This window comes from Coturnix japonica, chromosome 14 (assembly GCF_054131305.1).
Source record: "Coturnix japonica strain WE chromosome 14, WE-NBRP24, whole genome shotgun sequence".
NCBI lineage: Eukaryota > Metazoa > Chordata > Aves > Galliformes > Phasianidae > Coturnix > Coturnix japonica.
This window is the reverse complement of record NC_140676.1, coordinates 15,633,796-15,655,492: the sequence shown is the minus strand read 5'-3', so window position 1 is coordinate 15,655,492 and position 21,697 is coordinate 15,633,796. Positions and strand designations below refer to the sequence as shown.

At 43.0% G+C, this 21,697-nt stretch overlaps 1 protein-coding gene across 4 annotated transcripts in view; it reads left to right on the top strand.

Annotated features, from left to right (window-relative positions):
• Positions 1-328: 328 nt before the first annotated feature.
• The window catches only part of CIB2 (calcium and integrin binding family member 2), a 39,926-nt gene continuing 18,557 nt past the window's right edge, over positions 329-21,697 (top strand). For 2 of the 4 annotated variants that reach the window (XR_014934424.1, XM_085515830.1), the window contains exons 1-3: positions 329-629; positions 3,068-3,290; positions 6,802-6,836. Coding sequence is in view for 2 of the 4 variants with exons in the window: in XM_085515830.1 (XP_085371956.1) it covers positions 3,267-3,290; positions 6,802-6,836 (59 nt within the window). In the remaining 2 variants the exon portion in view is untranslated. The remainder of the gene's footprint in view (positions 630-3,067; positions 3,291-6,801; positions 6,837-21,697) is intronic. The other 2 variants (XR_014934423.1, XM_015872504.3) reach the window with 1 other exon arrangement.

The following is a 21,697-nucleotide window of genomic DNA, read 5'->3' as shown; positions in this document are numbered from 1 at the left end:
GCCGTACCTCGCTGTATGGTGCCGTACCTCGCTGTATGGTGCCGTACCTCGCTGTATGGTGCCGTACCTCGCCGTGCGGTGCCGTACCTCGCCGTGTGGTGCCGTACCTCACTGTATGGTGCCGTACCTCGCCGTGTGGTGCCGTACCTCACTGTGGCGCTGCCCGCCCTCTGCCGCCCTTTGGCTCCCGTTCTCTCTCTCTGTATATGTGCTCATCACGCTGCGGTGCCGGGCTCTGCAGGGTGGCGGCGGTGTGATGCGTGTGATGCGGAGCAGCTGCGGGGCGGGACGTTCGTAACGCTGGGAGCCGTGAGAGCCCCGCGCGTCCGTGTGGAGCAGCAGCAGCCCCTGACGGAGGATGGCAGCGCTGCCTTCTGCTGCCGCCCGGCCGTGACCGCAGCGCTGCTGCTGAGCGGCTCCCGTCGGAGCGCTGTCCTGGTCCGGCTCGCTGCCTCCTCGGCCGAGCTCAGCCCGCAGCGTTTCAATGCGGGGTCCGGCATTACGGCGGCGCCCGCGGCACGGAGCAGCCCGGCCGCTTCCTATGGGATGCGTCTGCATAAAGGAAGAATCCTTCTAAGATGGGGAACAAGCAGACGATATTCACCGATGAGCAGCTGGACGCCTACCAGGTAAGACGCCTCATGTGCCTTGTGTTCTAAGGGTGGTTAATGCTCTGTAACCGGTCTCGTTCCCTTCGCTGTAGGAGAGCAGTCAGATCCCTCACGTCTGGGCTGGGAAACGTTGCTGAGCAGCTCGGCAGGGCAGTTTGCTGCCGTCATCGTTGTACCCAGCATTTCCTAAAGAAGGGAAAGTGCATCAAGAACCTTTATTTTTAACCCGTAACCCATTCGCTGCCCCGTCTTAATTCCCTGTGTTAGTCACGTTTTAGCACGGTCCAGATGTTACTGTTGTGGTCTGAGAAATGCTGTGCTCACAGTGCACACCTGGAACGAGTTTCTGTTTACAGCAGGCAGGCAGCAGATGATAGAAAGCTGCTGGAGGAGGAGGCAGGTGAATGTCTGCTCCAGGGTGCAGGCAGGGCTCTGCTTGCGTCGCTTTCTGATCCATTATGTGATAAATACAGGCAGAATTAGCAGTTCAAGAAGTCAGCCTTTAATGTCTCCTGATAATCAAGGGATGGATTCAGGGCATGCAGGAGTAAATCCCTTTATGTTCACCTTCATGAACCTCGACTTCTACCCCTGAATTAGGAACTGTGATTTTAAATGCTGATTTGTTTGCAGTTAGTGCTACCATGGGCTTTTCACAGGTGTAGGGATTTATTCACATAGGGTCGGTCTGGGGGTATGTGCTGAGCTGAGCATGATATCAAATGTTATCCAGGGGTGACAATAAGCATACCTTAAATTTGTATTAAATTCCATATTAAGCTCTTATTAAATTCCTAGCCCTGTTGGTAACAGGGATTCATACGTGTGCTGTTCTTGCTGTCATTATATGAAGCATGAATATGGAGCTGCTTTCATTTCCACCGTCACATAGCTCACCCCCACCAGCAGTCTGTCGCTGTAATATGTTACTTCAAGGCGCTGCTTTTAGGCTTGGCTGTCAAAGATCCCCAAAGGCTGTTTTTTACATCCTTGCTGGATAGGCAAAAGGGGAATCACAGACCTGTGAAATACTACTGTCAGTCGTCCTGCTGTCTGCAAAAGTGAACACAGAACAGAACCCAACTGCAGCGAAACAAAACAAAATCTAAATGCAATTAATGTTATCTTCTTGACATAAACTGGCAAATGCAAGAGCCGAAATGTCATCCCTAATTCAGTCCTCTTCATCCAGAAATTGCCTTCCTCTAATGGCTTGTGCAGCCCCTGCCTGGCCTAATGCTGGGTAATTGATCTCAGAGCCTCACAGTGGTGAGGCTGGTGCCTTTCCCTGTCACAGGAGGACTTGCAGCTCACTACGAGGAGTAAAACATGCTTTGCTACAGTCATTGTGCATGCTGGTACCCCAGTGCACAGCCAAGCATATATGGATAAATAAACCTGCACCATTAATGTCTTTTGAACGTGAGTTACTCTGGCTTTATAGCACCTGAATGTTACTTTAGTAGAGAGGTCCTTTTTCCTTATAGGTTATGTTTTAAGAGCTTCTGTCACCAGAGCTGCTTCTAATAGGTAATAGGAGGATGGAAAAGCGAGAAGTTAGTTTGCTTCTCATAGAGTAAGTTCACATGTAAGCAGCTTTATATGTCAGGGGTGAAGGTTAAGCTGTAGCAAGATCACATGCATGAGGAGCAAGCATACATTGATTTCAGGCCAACAGTGTGTTATTGATGAGATAAAAGAACCATATTTCATCTAACATTTTCAGAAATGCCCATTTATAAACTTGCAGCGTAACAGAGACTTTACATTTGCATAAGCTTAGTAAAACTTCAGGGAAATATAAGGAGCTGGGCTTTAGCAATTTAGCATTGGTTTTCTCTTAGAGATTCACCTCATCACCAAGTTAGCCGTGCCAGACGATGGTTTCTGCTTCATGTGCCCATGGAGCACTTGACTGTTCTGGTGTTTTTGTTTCCAACATAAAATGCAAAATCTCCCCGAGGTCTGGGTAGAGAAAAGGTTCATGTTAGCAGGGAAGGCTTCTTGCGATCAAATGACACTTCAAAATGAAGCTTGTGAGAATTGTGCTCAGGACAACTTCTGGGTGCCAAGTTCCATAATGAGAAAAGTGGTGAACCGAGAATTTAAGTGTGAGTGGTGCTGCGTGGGGATGCTTGAAGCAGTGGGAAATGAGGGCATTAGAAGAAAGCAATAGCAGGGCCATAGATTGGCCTCAGTGCACTGCATGAGTAACACGATTAAACTGAACAGGAAATGCCTCCAGGCTGTGCTTGGGTTTCGGCCTGATTGTTCCTGGAGCAGTCTCACTGCTTTCACTGTGCTTGTTTCAATAAGTGCTCTGAATTTGATATGAATTCAGTTCTAATTGTTCCCATAATAGGCAGAACTTAGAGAATATAGGACACAACTATTTTATTTCAGATAATACTCTTTATTCTATAAAGTCCATCATCTTTGCATTTGTTAATTGCCAGGTTGTTTCCTGTCTGCCATTCCATGCAGCACCAGAGCAGGGTGGTGTGTATCCCAGTTATCCCGAGGCAGTAGCACAGTGAGCTGCAGTCAGGAAATAATCGCTGTGCTCGTTGCCACAAGATTTGCCTATCACACAGCCAACCTTTTCCTTCTATTAAAGCACACGTCAGGGTGGGACCAGGCTATGCTTCATGAGGAATGTGCAACACCAGCTGGAGTCGGGTACGTTAGATGTACAGAAGTGTCTTATATAAGTTGAAATTAAGTCACAAAGGTATCTGCTGCTTTGCAGAAAGCTGTGCTTGCCTCAGTCAGGATCTGTGATGAAAACGTGCAATTTAGGGGGCAAGAGTGCAAAAAGCACAGCCAGCACATCCAGGATGCTCTGCTAAAAGCACTTCTCCCTTTGATAAAGTATTGCCGTTAATGTGCAAACTTCCAGCAGCACGGTAATGAAGGAAGGCTTTTGGAAATCATCCTGCAGCCCCATTCTGGTTTCAGGTTACTGTTTGCTGCATCTATGGATTGAGCAAAATTGCATTTGCTGACAGTCTGTTTCTTTGTCAGTACTTTCTGATGTCTGGCAGCTTTCACTCCAGTGCCCCACGCTGCTGCTCACAGTGTTTTCCTGGTGTTTCAATCGAAGTGTTCTCAGACACAGAGTCCTTTTGTGCTAAGGATCATTTGGGATTTTCCAAATGAAACCTCTGCAATATCCCTGTACAGTGTTAATATTTGAAGCACAGCATTCAGCACCCCTCATTTCTTACAAGCTGCTCAGGAGGACAGCTGGAAGGGAGTCATCTGTGTGGGCCTGAGGCTGGTTTCCAAGTGCCTGTTGGTCACTGGTTTGTTTTATCAGTGTTTGTTTGAGCCTGTCAAACTGGGACCGACTTTTGTTTTGCTAGGTCTGTTTAGCTGCACTTATTTGCTTATAAAGCTTTCTGATACAGCTGTTGCCAGATCAGGATAAGCCTGCCCTCATGTAATTATGCATGTAATTGACTTATTATACATGTATTGTTGTAAAGGAGAAAAATGCATTTAATTAGGTGCAAGAAATATCTGTGCACGCTGGAGTATTGCTGTATTCCCATTCAATTCTGTCTTTCAGTTTTTCTTCTCTCCTTTGCTGATGTTCCCCTTCTCTGTAAGAAATGAGCTGTATTTGAATGGCAGTAGATCCAACAGAACAAATCATAATGTGTTCTGATGGTGGCAGCATGCCTTGCCTTACATTATGTACATTATGTACATTACATGAGACTAAAGCTGGTTAGTTAATTGGTGTTCTCAGCATCATTATATCTACTCCTATTTTCTCGCTTGGATTCCTGTCAACCTAAATGTAAAGTAGAACCAGTCTAGAACTTCGTGATTGAGTCCTGAAGGCTGGTAGGAAGGTAGTGCTCCAATGCATCCATTGGAGCTAGATGGCCAAGTGAGGCCATGCAATGACTCCGTGATTCTGTACAACCCAGCTGCACCAGCTGGCTGAGTCTTTTCTCTGCAAAACATTTTAAGAACCCGTTAAGCCACCTAAATGCCAAATAATAAGAGTAGAGTCCCATTATACAAGCTAATGATCTCATTAAAATCAATAGCAAATCTTCTGTTTGCTTTATGATATTCACTGTCTTTATTAGCCATAAGGACATTAAGTGGATAACTGCAGAATTGTTGAAGTATCTTATCTCCAAACAACCATTATCAATCCTTTATATAGGACTTGTAATTAGCTCACTTGCTAAGGGCACAAGGACAGGCCAAGTGGGGGAGCAGATCCTACAAGAGGAGCAGGTTTTTCTCCCAGGCGCTGGAGGAGCTGACCTTTCAAAGAAAGACTGAATAACCTGGAAGCAGCTTGTAGTGTTTCAGGACATTGGAGAGAATTAGAAGGAAAAGCCTAATTTTTCAGGGTGAATTCTTGCCAGAGATCTAGAATTGATACAAGTTATGAAAACTCTGTTCCCATTTGTTTAAGTAGTTAATCTGTGCTCAGGTAGAATAGGCAGGCTGCTGTTTAGGTCTGTGATTAACTATAATACAGTCTACGTGATAACAAATGGGTTCTGTGATACCTGTTAATTGGATATGTTAGTTTACTACTTATTGTCCATTACTGCATATTTTTCTGTATGAATGAAGTAGACAGAAGAAAATTGGATGAATCACCTCCGTGCTTCTCTGGCCGAAGGTCCTTAATTAAATCTGAATTAAATTGCTGTTGTTCCAGCAACTACAAAATGGGATTATGCTTAGACCTGTGTTCCATGGTGGCTCCAGTCCAACCTGGGGCTGTGCTTACAACAGGAAGGGCAGTCCTGTACCTGCCACCAATAGATCCTTGCTTTAACTTTGTCCCTTACATTGGTGCTAGTCTAAGAAAAACTGTGTTGGAGAGTGCAGAAAGGGGATGATTTAGCAAAAAAGATTATGATATTTTGCTAAGTTTCTCAGTGGTGTTTTCACAAGATTCTGAAAGGTGAAGGGTAACTTGTCTTTTGCATCTTTATCTCTATTTGTATATCAATTCCCTGTCAGCTTTCTAGTTAAATAACAGCGCCTGCTGTTTTGTCAAGCCCGTATAATTACGGGATGATTGCTGCGCAGGGCATCACAATCATTTGTGAGATTGAACCTGCCTTTTGCTAGTAAATGATGCATCCTTAAGTGGCAGTTTGATTGTAAGCAGTGAACACGTTGGAATTAATGAAGACTTTCCCAGCTGGCTCTTATTTCACTTTGTGCAGTTCCAGACAATGTGACATCTTTGTTAGCAGCTCACAAGGTGCCTTCCTGCGCTGCCTTGTAACACTATTCTGCTGTGCAATACATGGAGGGGAAAGCTCTTCTGCTGCTGCTTTATACAGAGGAGAACAAGCAAACTCAGTAATTGATACCAGACAGGACTGATACTGTACCTGGACACCTGAGACAAGCTGGTTGATTGCTTCAGCTAGCTGTGATCATTTGCTTTTCCCCTCCTTTGAAGCAGCAAGCATTTATAGCCTGATTAATTCTCACCTTAGGAATGAAATGCATTTTCTGTTCTTGCCTGAAGTGCAGAACAGGAGTGAGGTTATAATAGTTGTATGTACCCTTCAGTAGGGTTGATCAGGCCTGCTGTTCTTATTTTTAATATATATTTTAAATGTTCACATTAAAGGAGAAAAGCTGAATTCTTGAGCAGGTGTCTGCCCCATCCCCTGCGCCTGGGAGAGAAGCAGGTGGTCATCGAGGGTTGTGTGCCTTTGTCACTGGAGCATTTGGTAGCTCCATGAAACCGGTAGCTCCATGACACAGAGCTGCATGTTGTCCAGATCCATCTATGGCCTGGACAGGAAGCTGAACTGGTCACCCAGTATTTCATTGCCATCAGTGTTCCTAGTTTTGGAGGCCAGGCAGAGTATAATGAAATTAGGGACTATTAGGGACATATAGTGAAATTAGGGACTGTTTCTTCCATTGATGACATGTTTTCCCCCCAGGGGTTCCATTCTCAGAATATAGTATTTCCTGACATCCCCGTCCTTAGAATATTTTCACGAATTTATAGCATTTCTTGCTTTCTGAATCAAAACTAAATGGTAAACAAATGGCATCTTTAATGTTTTGGGTTTTGTTTTTTTTCCTGCCATCTCTGACTTTCCTTCCAAAAATATTAAAAAGTAATTATTTGCACTTATTTTTGGTGTTCATATTGCACAGTAACACCTGTTGTGTTTTACAGGATTGCACATTCTTCACTCGGAAAGAAATCCTTCGGTAAGTGAGTTAAATTAAGTTCTTCTCTATAATTCCTGTGGAAAAAGTTGAATCTTTCTTGCTGACTAATGAGGAAGTTTTGGATAACAGGGTGAGTATAGGAGTGGACTCAGGATACATGCAGAATATGTGGATGTATGTAAGGAGAAGGATGTCAGGTCGATGTCCATCCCATGGGTTTTTCTAGGGATCGGTAGAGGCTGTGACTGTACGAGAGGAATGTACTGCTTTTCTGCTCAGGTATTAAGTGAGGGCTCCTGTGGGTGTTGGTATGGGGTAAACTGGTGGAACGTAACATAAACACGGAGATGTGTCCTTTGGTTTGTTTCTGTGGGAACAGTCATTAAGGCTGGGATCGCAGTTAAGCAGTACTGGGTCTCACTGCTTGAAGTACATCACATTGCTTTGTTTCAGTTGTGGTGGGCTGAGTCAAACCAAACTCATTCCTGTCTGTCTGTGCTGACTTCTTGCCCTGGAGCCTGCCATATAATCTTGATCTTCTAACATTCAGATTAGGATCTGTGCAAGTTCCACGTAGGTCTTTTCCTGTCAGTCCACTCGTGTTTTTGTTTTCCCTGAGGATTTTTGCCCTAACAAGGAGGGAGGATACATCTGTGGTTTGTGTCTGGATGTCAGAGCTCACAGTGTTCCAGGACTCTCAGATTTGAACAGTTTTTGAGATGTGAGAGGTATCAGGGAAACAGCTTTTGTTTTCATAAACACTGGGAACTTCTCTCAAGTCAAAAACAGATGTGGTCTCTGTGAGCAATGCTCTCTGCCTCAGTTCTGTTGGCATAAACCTCAGTAAGACACTCAGTAATTCTGTCAAGGCAAAAAGTAACGGTATGGTATTAGATGGGATAATTTATTTTTCAGTGGTATTTGAGCTGACTTCTTGCTCACAAAGAAGCACCCTCTCCTGGTCAGTGGATAATGGCTCTGAGACCAGTGTGCAGTAGGGACATAGCAATGCCAGGACTGAGTTTGGCCCAGGTACCTTTTATCTAATTGTTATGGTTCAAAATTAAGTGCAGTGTTGTTTCACATCAAGTTATAATGTGACTGAACCAGCCAGAGCTTGTGTGGTGGGCCTAAACGTGAGCTTAGTGCAGGCTGGCCTCACTGGAGAGGCTGGTCTTAAAGCAAGTCAAGGCTTCATAAGTGTAGGTAACTGTACCATGGAGGTGGCAGGAATGACAGACAATTGTTAGCTATAAAGAGGTATCATGCTGTGTTTTTGTACCCTACAAAAGGCCTGCAGCTCAAATAACCAGAGTGGCCATTGTATGTTCTGTCAGGGCTGTAATGTTAAGGAACACCGGCTTTGACAACAGCAGAATTTGTCATCGTAGTTGTCTGACAGCAGTTGTCAGTGGTATTCCTGTAGCGTCATTAGATGCAGTAGTTGGATACTGAATAAACAATGTTCACACGTAGCCACCAAATCTCAGATACACACGTTATAGAGCCAGGAAAAAAACCCAACCAAGCAGAAAAGGTTTAGTCTTGCTTTCTGTGCAGACCTTTGGCCACTTTCTAAGTCCTGAAAGAAACCAGAAAATACTCTTCTTGTGCTTCACATGAGCATCCCGTTATACAAGTTGTGAGAGAAGTTAACTGGGACTGAATTGATTTGCATTTCTCTAATTCCCTGTGAAGTCTAAACTGGAAAAAAAAAAAACCCAACAACCAACATAATGTAATAAGCAGTTATTAATACTTGTATTTGTACCCTGTTCCAATGGGGAAAATAATTACAAAATAAGGATTTGATATTAGCAGTTTAGCTTGGATTTGTCACTTTTGTTTGGTCTGTCAGGGCATTTGGACCCTTCCAAGGGAAGCAATTAGTAAAGTGTGATGCTGCGCCATCTTTCGCTTTGGGATTGTTCTCTTTCTCATTTGGGGGAGAAATATTGAAATTAGTACCCTGAAGGAATGATTGATTTCTGCTGCAAGGAGGTAGATCAGTTTTTGGTATTTGTACAGCTAACGTACATCCGGAGAAGAGAAATCTGCACAAATAGAGATCTAGACCATGTATGGCACGGGCCTGATTTAAAGAGTATGACTTAAAATACAAGTAATTTTCTAGCAAGAATGCGACATTGACAGGGTGAGAATGGATGCAGAGCTATAAAATGATAATGATAGAGAGGAAGCAAGGAGTCGAGCATCTCCCCAGTGGATGTAATTAGGAAACTGCTGAATCTGAACAGGCAGACTTTGTCACATCTGGAAAACTGTGCTTCCAAACTGTAAATCTGAACCATCGTGAGCAGCTGAGAAAATACATGACGTGCACTTTGAGAGAGACGCTGTGGATTGCGGGGGAAGTTGTTCAGAAGGTGGGAAAGCAGAACAAGTTGCTGTGTGATGGGCTAACAGGAGTTTATGGCATTGGCCAAAGCTGCCTTTCAACTGAGAAGTCAAAAATATTACTTTGTTTGGTTCTGCTTTTTTTTTCCTCTCTGTTGCAATGGATTAAAAATAATTTGTTTCCATTGCACAGCTCTAACAGACAGGTAAAAGCTGGCAGAAATGAAGAGGTTTGCCCATGGAAACAACATAAGTTTTTTACATGCATGTTGACCTTTGATCTCAAGGCACTCAGTGTTTCAGGACATTGTAAAAACAGCAGGTATAAATGAACTGCATCTGCAAATGTTGATGTCACAGTGTTCTGGTCTGTATCTCCTTCACAACTGCGTGATTTCAAACAGCATTCACAGAGATAGTTCGTGATATTGGTTTTTTAAATCCTTGCCTTGCAAGAGTAGAGGAGGATGCTGATTCATAGGACTTGTGAATGAGGGAAGCAACACAGAACTGTGGAGAAGATTCTCCTGCTACATAAGAACAAGATTATTTCTATCTGAAAAAGCTTGTCTGGGTGAGATAGGGACTAAGGTATTGAAAGTTCTTGTTCACTCTCTTACTCTGCTACCAGTCTATGTGTGCAACCAAGCACCCAGACAAAATGCCCCTTTAATTTGTTTGTTATACCCAGACTTCATGTTTTGGTGCCTTTTAAGCACAAGCAGAATTCTCCCCTTGTTTAGGTTGCAAGCTCTGCCTGGTAAGGATAACTGAAGCGATTTCTCCTTACAGAATGTTAGAATTGATCTCTGTTGTAGGTTTTGCATACTGTAAACATTGGTCTGCATACTTTCTGAGGCTCACCATATCTGAGAGATGCCACTGTCACCTGGTAGACATGGTCATTTAAATTGGCCAGCTAAAATACAGTAATGTGTTGACTGTGGCAAGTGGTGTTTGAGTTAAAATAACCCTGACAGCTTAAAATAACCCTGACAGGCTTTAATGAGCACTGGTGTTCTAAAAAGAAAAGAAATGTAAATAAACAGCCTTGTGTTGAACTTTTTTCTCTACTCACTGATGTCCAAATTGTGTGAGTGATACAAATGATAACGCCCTCTCATCATTTATTGTGAAATACAAATGCAGCTTCTTCCACTAAGAACATATAATGCTCTTCGGCTTGAGTACCATGAAAGCCTAATAAATTGTATAAGTGATGCTATAAGGGAAACATCTATTTGCTGGAAAGGGAACAAAGCATGCACTTAGGCTCAACTACATGATTTTTGTTAGGCTAAAGGAAACTCTCCTTCTCATGGACTGTGGGTGGGACATAAGGCAGCCTTTGGCTGCATGATTGTGCAATACTGTGCAAAAAAAGTGAAAGACAAATCTGCTTAAGAGAAACTGTGCAACCTCAGAGTATGGTTTGTGAAAAATGGATATCCTTGGGGTAAGAGATGAGGTTAATGGATGGTGGAAAATAGATGTTCTGTTTCCAAAGTACCATATACAAAACTGGGCATTAATGTTTGGCATAGAGTGCTTAGAAGAAATAAGTCACAGGAGTAATTCTATAAAAGCATGAAGTTGTAGGAGGAGGAAGAGCCACTTGGAATCATTATGTTTCCTCTTCTGCCTTATCCTCACAGTGCGCTGCATCTACTTACTGAGAAGCTCTATATGTCATCTGTTTATCATATGGCACATATAACTGTAACTGACTGAATTATTGTGCTAAGTATGAGCTGCTGAGTGCAGCTTGCTGTCTAACGGATGGAGTAGAACCATGAGGTGTTTCAGCACGGGCTAAATGCTCTGGGTGGGAATAAAATGGCTTATAAACCCTCAGTAATTAGCACTTACTGATTTGTCATATCCTGCACTTCAGAAAGCACTTCAGTGCTGCTGTGCCTTTCGTTATGCATTGCAGAATGCTTTCAGATGCAGCATGAAGGAAATGCAGGTCCGAGGTTGTTTAGTCTGAACTGAATTTCTTGTGCAGCTGCTGAGCTCAGTGAGTTGATTCAGCAAGGAGTGACTTTGCCAAAGAAAAGCAAATAGTTTTTTTTGCCTGCAATGGCCCTCCCTGGCTGGCTGGCTCACCACCTATTTCTGTGAGTGTTAGTGATGACCCAAAAGAAGGGACACAGTTCTTTAGATGGGGGTGAAGGAATAAGTACTGCAGCTCCAATTTAGATGAATTTAACCTCATGTGAAACAGCATGACATTGCACTTAGGTGAAATAGGCTAAGTGGTTTTATGCTTCCCTCCCTGGGGAGAAATAGCCTCTGAGAAAACCCAAACAACAATAAATCTCTTTTATTTATTTATTTTTGGGGGGCTGGTTTAATGAGCTGAAACTGCTCTCTGAAGGATGAGTGCTAGAGCAAGAAAATGCAGCTGAAAGTAAGGGAAGGAGAGGAGAGCTGGACTCTGCATTTCAGTGCAAACGAGATGTTAGATGGACTTAGTAGGGCGTAAGACTTTGGTACTGTGGGAATCAAATGTTGTTTCTGCATTTAGAATAAGAATATTTTATTTCAAGGTCTCATTATATAAGTGAAGCAGTTTGTAGTTATTAGGTAGAAGTTATTAGGTACAAAGACTGCAGCTCCTGTCTGTCCAGCTGTCTGAAACAGAACTAACAATATGCCTGTATAAACTAGCAACAATGTATGTTTTCGTGTTGTACACATTGTAAAAATATACAAGTCGTGACATACCTTAGGAGGTGCCTGAAGAGATATCGGGAAGGACTGGAATCACCCCCTCCCCGGGCTCTTTGTTTAACAAAGGCCTCTAGGACAGAATGGAAGAAGCTTTGAAGGCAATCAACATATCAATACGATAAGAGTACCGAGACATCTTGGAGACAGAAACAGCAGGATGGCGACTGACAAGATAGCAAGTGAACTAACAAATTTAACAAATGCAAACCTCGGGTAAAATTGTAATACCCAACCAAAGGGGAGATGGGAGGGGAAAACATCTGGGAGAAAAGGTATAAAAACTGTAACATCATGTCTATAGGTGCGCTTCTGCCATCAGGGCGCCCGCCATTGCAATCGCGAATAAAAACTGCTTTTATCAGAGATACCGTCCTGACCAAAAATTATTGAGGATATTTCCAACAATTTGGGGGCTCGTCCGGGAGTCATTATCGCTTCTTGGGGTGTTCCCCACTGCACTGGACAGGATAAGTGCACTCCGCTGATTTTAGCGGTCCTGTCTGTGTGGTGAGGTGACTTCTCAGGACAGCCGATAGGAAACCGAGATTGTTACATAAAGGACGGACTCTGTGAAAGCCAAGGGGCTAGGCAGGCACAGGTGTTAACCCTTGCAGACCCGGAAAAATTCGTGCACGGATCAAGGTAAGGGAATTTAATTCTTATCTTGGGTTGAGACTCTTGAGTGTGTGTGGCTGAGACGCACTTCTAGTGCGAAGTGAGTGCGGAGTCCCAATCCGCGGTTCCGTTGTCCCGCGAGGGGCACGGCCGGAGACGGACGAAGCGGCTGCGGTGCTGAAAGCGAGAGTCTCGGGAGGGAGCTGTTGGTGTACGGTACCCTGCGCACTTGACGAAGTGCCAGCAGTACACCCCTATTTAATCCCAGAGACGGAGCGGGTGCTCCCGAGGGATTGGGCCCAAAAATCCGAGAATCGGAGTGTGGGAGCCTGTGAGCTGGGTAGTTCACAGTAGCACTCCGGAGGGATGGGTAATAGGAGCTCCGTATAACAGGGTAAAAGGGTCCCTAACACTGTGCCCAAAGATAGCCCCTTGGGAAAGATACTACAGAATTGAAAAAAAAAAAAAAGATCCCAAAACCATGGACAAGGATAGGGAAAAGATGTTTAAAATATTGTGCACAGATGTGGCCTAGAGAGCCACTACAGGGAAAATCAATATTTTGGCCAAAATATGGATCTGATAAAGGTTGGGTCTGTCAGATCTTGAATTTATGTGTAAAGAACAAAAACCCCTTTTCAAAGAAAGAATCAGAATATGCTGCCTGCGGGGCGAGTGCGGAGTCCCGACCCGCGGTTCCGTCCTCCCGCGAGGGAAACGGCCGGGGACGGACGATGCGAAAGGCCTCTATGTTCTACATGTTACGATGTTTTTGTATTTGTTACGTTGTTTTTGTCTTATTAATTGTTGTTAGTATTGTGGCAATTGTAACGCACATATTAGTGAAGTGCATATGGAGTCGGGTGGGGGAAAAAGCCCACAAAAGGCAAACCACAATTAGTATCGAGAACCTGTTGCTTTTGTTGTAGAAAATACCGCGGTTTAAATGTGATAATGATCCAGATTAGAGAAACAATAGGGTTGTGTTACCTCCGCTTTAACATGTTAACCTTACGAAATTTGTTTTTGAACCATTGTTCCCCCTCCTCGTGTGTGTATGAACATAAGGGAAAGAGATACCTTAGAAAATCTCTTAGGATGTATATTGGCATGTTGGAGGGATATTGCTGGGGAACCGGGAGGGACTCTAAGCAAGAACACCCTCATCAAATAATGTAATAATTGGTGGTTAGTGTCTAAGTTGGGGGACGGGTTAAAATGATTCCAAGACCAGGAAAAAGGATAGGGATAAAGATGAAATTGGGAATCAAGAAAAAAATAAATAAATAAATAAATAAATAAATAAATAAATGAAATAAGGCCATAAAGATAAGGGTGGAACAGCCCAAGGAATTGAATGATATGGATTGCTAAGGGAAAGTTATATGGTATTAAGGGTGTTTGTGGAAACTGAAAAATTGTACTGTTTGATATGTGGGGTTTGAAGGGAATGGGACAAACTGCTTTGATGGTGTAAGGAAGTGTAATTGCTATTGGTATACAGAGGTATAATTGAGGGTGTGTCAAAGTGTAACTGACGGTACAAATAGTGAAATCGTGTACAAAGGAAAAAGGGTTAAAGAGAAAGTGAATTTATCTGTGCTGGTATGAGAGCAACCCCCTGTATTGTTTCCCCCCCTTGCAAGAACTCTTGGAGTGAGAGAGAGCCGGGTACGGAGACTGTTGCTGTAAGCAAAAGGGGGGAGGTGGGGAGGAGGGGACAATGGAAGTGAGAATAGCCTTCATATGCAGAGATGTAGGAAACCTGAAATCCCAGTGTTAGCACTGGACACCTGGAGAGAAGGAGGTGAAACTGAAATAGGATGTTAGTAGTTTATGTAATGATGAGAGTTTGAAAAGTGAGAAAGTTTGGGACAGACACAGGCTGGAGGAGGAAGGACTGTCAAGGTATAACAGGGATGTCAGGACTGAAAAGAGGTGAATGATATGAAAACAAAACAAAACTGATTGACAAACAGATAGTAAGGGAATTGGTGATAATAACAACTGTTACTGTTGTGGTGCCAGAATAGGACCGTAGGACCCAGAGATCCCCTCAGAGAGAGGTGGGGGGAGTGGGGGCTTGAAGTGCCCAGGGAGGGCTCCGCCCCACTGGAAGGAAAGCAGTGTGCAACTACAACGGGAAATTGCATCTAGGGAAGCGGGGTAAAGAGGTTTATTTTCTGGTGGATATGGGTGCTTCTTACTACTCATAGATGGTTTTGTAACAGTACAAGAAAAGGTTTATGGGTTTTTTTTTTGGATTAATTAAATATAAACTTTGTACCTGCCAGGTTGCTCTGGCAAGAAATTTAATAAAACTGGAGCTAAGGGTCCAACAATATTGACTGATTAAAAACTGTAAGTCAGACTTTAGCACAAATGGGGAAAAACAGTGTTGTACTCCAGGAGTCACAGCAATATCAAATATGATGCTCTTAGGGGTGTGGGCATCAGGGCCACACATGAAGCCCTGAATAGAAGTTAAAAGCAAGAGATTGCCCAGTCAGGGTAAAGCAGTGCCCTATAAGGATATGTAACTGTAGAAGGATAGAAGAAATAATAGATAACTTTTTGGAGTTTGGACTCCAATTTTGCAAAATTTTTGATAGCAAGTGCAATAGTTTGGTACAAGACTTGAGGGCAAGTAATAGAATTGTTGAATGCATACACTCAGTGGTGGCATATCCATGCACTTTATTAACCCAGTTAAGGAATGAATAGGTGGAGTTTACTTTCTGGATTTGAAGGATGTTTCTTCTGCCTGGTTTGGCCAATACTGGGAGAAGAGACTCAGTTAACCAGGACAGCATTACCCAGGGTTGTGAGAACAGCTTAATGATTTTTGAGAACTGGTCAACTCGTGAGCCTGAGACCTGGGATCCTCCATCCCAGGGTGGAACTTTACTGCAGCACATGAATGCCACGGCAACAAAAGAGAACTGTATAATGGACTGTGAGTTTGCTGAGTTTCTTGGTTTACAGAAAAGCACAAATAACTCTAACAGCAAGTGACATATTTGGGAGATTACAGCTGGACTTTGGAACTTAAGGACTGCCAGGAAAGAAGCCATCTGCCAAAACCCTGAGCCGCAAACTGCCAAGGAACTCCATACGTTCCCAGGAATGACAGGATGATGCTGACTTTGGATACACAGCTATGGACTGATTGTAAAGCTCCGAACAACTTGATAAAGTGAGTAAGGGTTGGCCAGGGTGCCTGAGGGCGGTGCACTGGTGCACCAGGGTGCACTGGTGCTCAATATTCTAGAAGCCTGTAAATCTACATTGGGCCAAAAGATACCAGTTTTAATATCTCAGACAGTGTTTATTGTATTGGATACAAAAGGGGGACATTGGATCTCAGCCCAAAGATTCCCAAAAATACCAGGCCATCCTGATAGAGCAGGATGATGTAGAAATAATTGTAACTAATATTGTCAACCCAGTATCTTTCCTTAGCGGAACTCCTGGAGAATCAGTATCTCCTGACTGCTTTGAAACAACTGAAGCTGCACATTACAGCTGGTCAGTTGGACCTGAAGAACAAGCCCTTAGAAGATGCAAAAGATGCCTGCTTTACCAACAGCTACAAGGAGACTGTAAGGCAGGTTATGCAATAACTGCTACTGACCAGGACCCAGGGACTATTCTTCCAGTTCACCCATTTCAAGCCGGGGACTGGATCCTGATCCAGACGGAGAAGGAGACAAAGCTGCAGCCTGACTGGGAAGGACCACTCCAAGTACTTCTAATGACTGAAACATCTATGAGGACAGACGAGAAAGGATGGACTCACTACACACTGGTAAAGGCATCCACTAGCCCTGAGGTGTGGGAACTGTTGCCACAGAAAAACCTTTAAAAGATAAGAATTAGAAGGAAATCATGAAAAGTTTTTTTTATATGCATATTTTTTTTAATTATTATTTTAACTAACCTTTAACTTTTCCTCAAATAGGTGAATAAATTATATATGTAAGTGGGAGAATATTATAACCTATATAGAACTAATGCTCAGAAAAAGTTTTCCATGTTGTAACAAAAAGTTTTTACTGCTGTAACAGAGTGTATCCCATTCATTATCCTGATATATATTCGTTATCCTGTTCTGGAAAATGTAAAATTTGACAATAATGCAGGGGAGGGACCAACTGGTAGTTTTTGATATGAATAAGGGACTCTCTTGTAGTGTATGGAATGATGTATGGTGGGCAACTACCTATTGAGGCAGGACATATACACCTGGAATATTTGATATTTCATGAGCATGTAAGGGAGTTGTCCAGCCAGACTGCAAACCGTTGCAGTGTAACCCAGTAAAAATAACAATTAACAAGACTGATAGCATTACTAATACCACTTTTGGTCTTGGGGTAGATATGCATGGAAAGGATTCAACAGCAAGATTCCAGATAGCTGTGTGGGATACATTGTGAAAATATCCAAATTGTCCAGGATAGGGAAGAGCTTAAAAAGGGGGTTAGAAAATCTTCCTAAAAACCCTGCAATTGTGACAGCTAAGGAGATAAAAGATCTTAGATAAACATTTGAAATCAAAACAGGATATGGGGACAGTAATGCCTGGGTAGAATGGATTAAGTATACTGTCCAGAGTCTCAACCATAGCAATTGCTATGCTTGTGCATCCGGATGGCTCATAGCTCAGGTGGTACCCATTCTGCTGGGATGGACCAAGGAACCAAAGGGAATGCGATGCATGATTGCCCTGTACCAAGAGAAAACTGCCTGGGGAAACAGAGACTGCAGATGTCTCTCCCTCTTGTCTCCTCCAATGCCTGATACAGATGTCAAGATCCCTCCTGCAATCTCTGCAGCGGTAGGTAACCATACATCTTGCCTCTCATGACAGGGTGTGAAGGCTACCAGGCCTATGGGAAACTTTTCCTTGTGCAGTGAGGTCTTGAATGTTATGGAGGATTCAGCAGGAAATTATTCAAGACTGGGAATCTCCAGGGCAGATCTCTGGTGGTACTGTGGGGGAAAGGTTTTATGGTCCACCCTACCATCTAACTGGGGAGGCACCTGTGCACTTGTTCAATTAGTTATACCATTCACCCTGGCATTTGAAAAAGGAATAAGAAAAATTCTGGAAGAACCAAAAGGAGTTTAGGGGTATCATTTGATGATGCAATGTATATATAGATTCAATTGAGGTACCTAGAGGTGTCCCTGATAAACTTAAGGCAAGAAATCAAAATGCTGCAGGATTTGAGTCACTGTTTTGGTGGGTGACTATCAACAAGAATGTAGACTGGATTAACTACATCTATTATAATTAACCGCGATTTATAAATGATACAAAAGGTGCAATTAAGGGAATTGCAGAACAGCTAGATGCCACGAGTAGGATGGCCTGGGAAAATTGGATTGCTCTAGATATGATGCTAGCTGAAAAGGGGTGTGTGTGTGTAATGTTGGGAACCCACTGTTGTACCTTCATCCCCAATAACACAGATCCAGACAGCACAATAATTAATGCATTGCAGGGACTTACTACCCTTGCGAATGAATTGGCAGAAAAATTCAGGAACAGATACCTCTATCACTAGATGGATGGACTCGTGGTTTGGTAAATGGAAAGGGATGATTGTTTCTATATTTACTTCTTTGATTATAGCAACAGGAGTCCTGGTGGCCATAGGATGCTGTATTATCCCCTGTGTAAGGGGCCTGGTACAGAGATCAATTGAGACAGCATAATTAAAACAAACACCAGTGAAACGACCACCATACTCAGATAAAATGATAATATTGAAGGAGATGGGTAATGAAAATAATGATATTAGAGGAGATGGGGAATGAAGGAAGTGATGAAGAGGAAGAGGTCTATAAGATAATACCTTAAAGAAAAGCTTGCAGAAATCAACAGTGTATAAAGAAGAAAAGGGGGGATTGTGGGAATCAAATGTTGTTTCTGCATTTAGAATAAGATAAGAATATTTTATTTCAAGGTCTCATTATATAAGTGAAGCAGTTTGTAGTTATTAGGTAGAAGTTATTAGGTACAAAGACTGCAGCTCCTGTCTGTCCAGCTGTCTGAAACAGAACTAACAATATGCCTGTATAAACTAGCAACAATGTATGTTTTAGTGTTGTACACATTGTAAAAATATACAAGTCGTGACATACCTTAGGATGTGCCTGAAGAGATATCGGGAAGGACTGGAATCACCCCCTCCCCGGGCTCTTTGTTTAACAAAGGCCTCTAGGACAGAATGGAAGAAGCTTTGAAGGCAATCAACATATCAATACGATAAGAGTACCGAGACATCTTGGAGACAGAAACAGCAGGATGGCGACTGACAAGATAGCAAGTGAACTAACAAATTTAACAAATGCAAACCTCGGGTAAAATTGTAATACCCAACCAAAGGGGAGATGGGAGGGGAAAACATCTGGGAGAAAAGGTATAAAAACTGTAACATCATGTCCATAGGTGCGCTTCTGCCATCAGGGCGCCCGCCATTGCAATCGCGAATAAAAACTGCTTTTATCAGAGATACCGTCCTGACCAAAAATTATTGAGGATATTTCCAACAGTACTCTGATCAACTTCAGACCATCTAAATGCAAGCTGCTTTCAGGGAGGTTCAGGGCTTGTTCTCCTGACTGATAATCTAGGTGTGGAAAGCAAAGCAGTATGTTTATTAACTATCAGCTAATAGAACAGCTCATGAATAAATGGTGAGAAAGAAAAAAGCACAACAGAATGACAGTCAATCTAGGAGGTGAAGAAAACCCTGGTCTGCAGAAGAGGCAAACATGGCTGGTGGAAGAGAAAAGCCATACACTGTTATTGGTGTTTCAGATGACTATTTATCACTGGAAATCTAAATACGCCCCCTGGGAAGTGTTTCACACAACCCATTGGATAGCACTTGTGAGCCCAGGATGAAAGCATGCAAAAGACTGGTGGGTAATGTAGAGACATTTGTATTACTACTGAGAATGTATTATCTAAAATACTTAGAGGACAGCTGAGAAGTGTTCAGAACCTTGCTCATTTTTTGATAGGTACATGTTAGAGCTTTGAAAACATGCTCTTCTGTTACTCAGAATGTGGAAATTAGTCCAGAACTTCAGGGCACAGCTTCAGCATACAGACAGATTCCAGAACACCGGGTCAGCTCCTGGATGCCTAGAATGTAATACAGGCTCAGAAGCAGCCACTGTGAATTTGCTGAAAGCAGATCTCCTTCATGAATGGCTGCTCTTGTGGTTAAGAGGGAACAAACAAATGCAACATACTCTTATTGTGGTGAAGGCTGATTGTATATTCCTGCATGTATTAGTCCTTTCCTGCCTCTGTTATGTAAGTGCGCTAACTTCTTGGCTAAGGTACCTGTGAAGGTATTTTTAAGCAGAAGAACCCTAACCCTAATCACAGACACTGAAGAACAACCTTTACAAAACCATATATATATGCAAAATCAGCAACAAGCTGAACTGACAGCCCTTAGCATTTCACTGCTTGAATATCAGTAGATAGGAGAAGTTGCAAATGTGGAATGCAGTGTAAATGCCAGCTGTACTTAAGGTATGTGACAGCGGGATTAGTTGGTATCAGTAAATTTTAAAAGTAAATACCCCCCACACCCCCCAGAATTTAAAATAAATAAGGAGAGGGGAGAAATTCCATTCCAGCCGGCACTGTTGGGTCCTCAGTAGTTGGCATTACTGTCCCTCAAACAAACCAACCAACCAAAAGCCCACCACACTATATTCACAGCAGCAATTAATCTGTTCGCTTAACATGCTTGTCTTGTGCTTGCAGATGGGAACAAGTGATTAAGTTGTTTTTAAGACTTAAAATTAAGTCTTAAAATTAAGATTAAGTCTCCTACATGGCAGTGCTTCTCCTCACTTTTGTGAACCAGATTTTCTAGCAGCCAAACTTTAACAACTCTAGTATTAATGCTTGCCTGCTAGCCAGCCCATCTGGTTCTCTTTCTCTCTTTAGACTCATACAATTGGGCAAATATCAAAGCATTCAAACCCTGATCTCTTGGATGTCTGTTCTAGTCCAAAAGCACAAATTCTGTCAACTAGAGTTGTTTTATAATTTGAGTCTGACTTAAACCAGCTAGACAGCTGCTGGAGGAATGTGGCACTAAATCACCAAGCTGGGCACCAGCTGGCCAGCTTTTACAGAAGAACATTAGTAATTCTGTTACGTTCCTCTCTCTGCCTGTTCCTTGGTGTGTCTTTGAAGAGAAAATGATAAGGTTCAAAGGAGCCATTCTGGCCCATCCAGATATGCTGGATTTTAAATCTGAAACCTGCCTGAGTTGGGAGGTTGAGTTGGGAAGATAAGCAGAGGTTTCCTCTAAGTGTCTGCAAAGCCCTCCTATTAAGGGAGCAAGTACAGAAAAGTGCTTGAGATGTGTCTCCCCTTTGAAGGAGGCCGCTATGCAGGTGTAGAGGGAGGCTGGAACACAATGCAATCCTAACACATCCTGTCTTTCAAAAAGTTTTGGTTCTACATAAAGAAGGGCAAACTTGTGCTTTTGTCAGCTCTGGGAAAAATGGGGTTTGCCAAGAGGATGAAGAGTGGGGGAGCTTTACACCCTTGGGAATCTTCTAATTTTGTCTAAGAATCTACATACAGGAAGAACACTCATCCTGAAGCTGCTGTTAATCTTGTTAATTATGTTTCTGTTCCTGTTGTTAAGCTTATTTAGCTCCCCCAAATGAGAGACATCTAGGCTATTCTTTATGATCTACACCTTCTGTGTCATAAAGGTTATCCTTTATAATACTTCAGTCACAGTGCACCTGGTTTGCTAGGCACAAGTGAGAACAACTCATTTTCATTACTGGCCTGTATGGAACCTGGAGCACTGTGTCCAGTTCTGGGCTCTCCAGTACAGGAAAGGAGTGAAACAAAATGGGGACAGCTGGCCAAAGTGCCTCCAGCGTAATGGTGGGACTGGAGAGTGCCTCTTATGAGGGAGGTCAGAGCAGGGATGGTGCCAGCTAGCCAAGAGGATGCTTTGGGAAATCTTGTCTGTATTAATTGTACTAATACTTGAAGAGGGGATGGAATGAAAGTAGAACCAGGCTTTTCCCTGTGATGCTCTGGGACAGGACAAGAAGCACTGAGCTTTACCTAGTTATGTGAACACTTTTATGCTTATGTGTATTGAAAGACAAAGTCTTCCTAATGA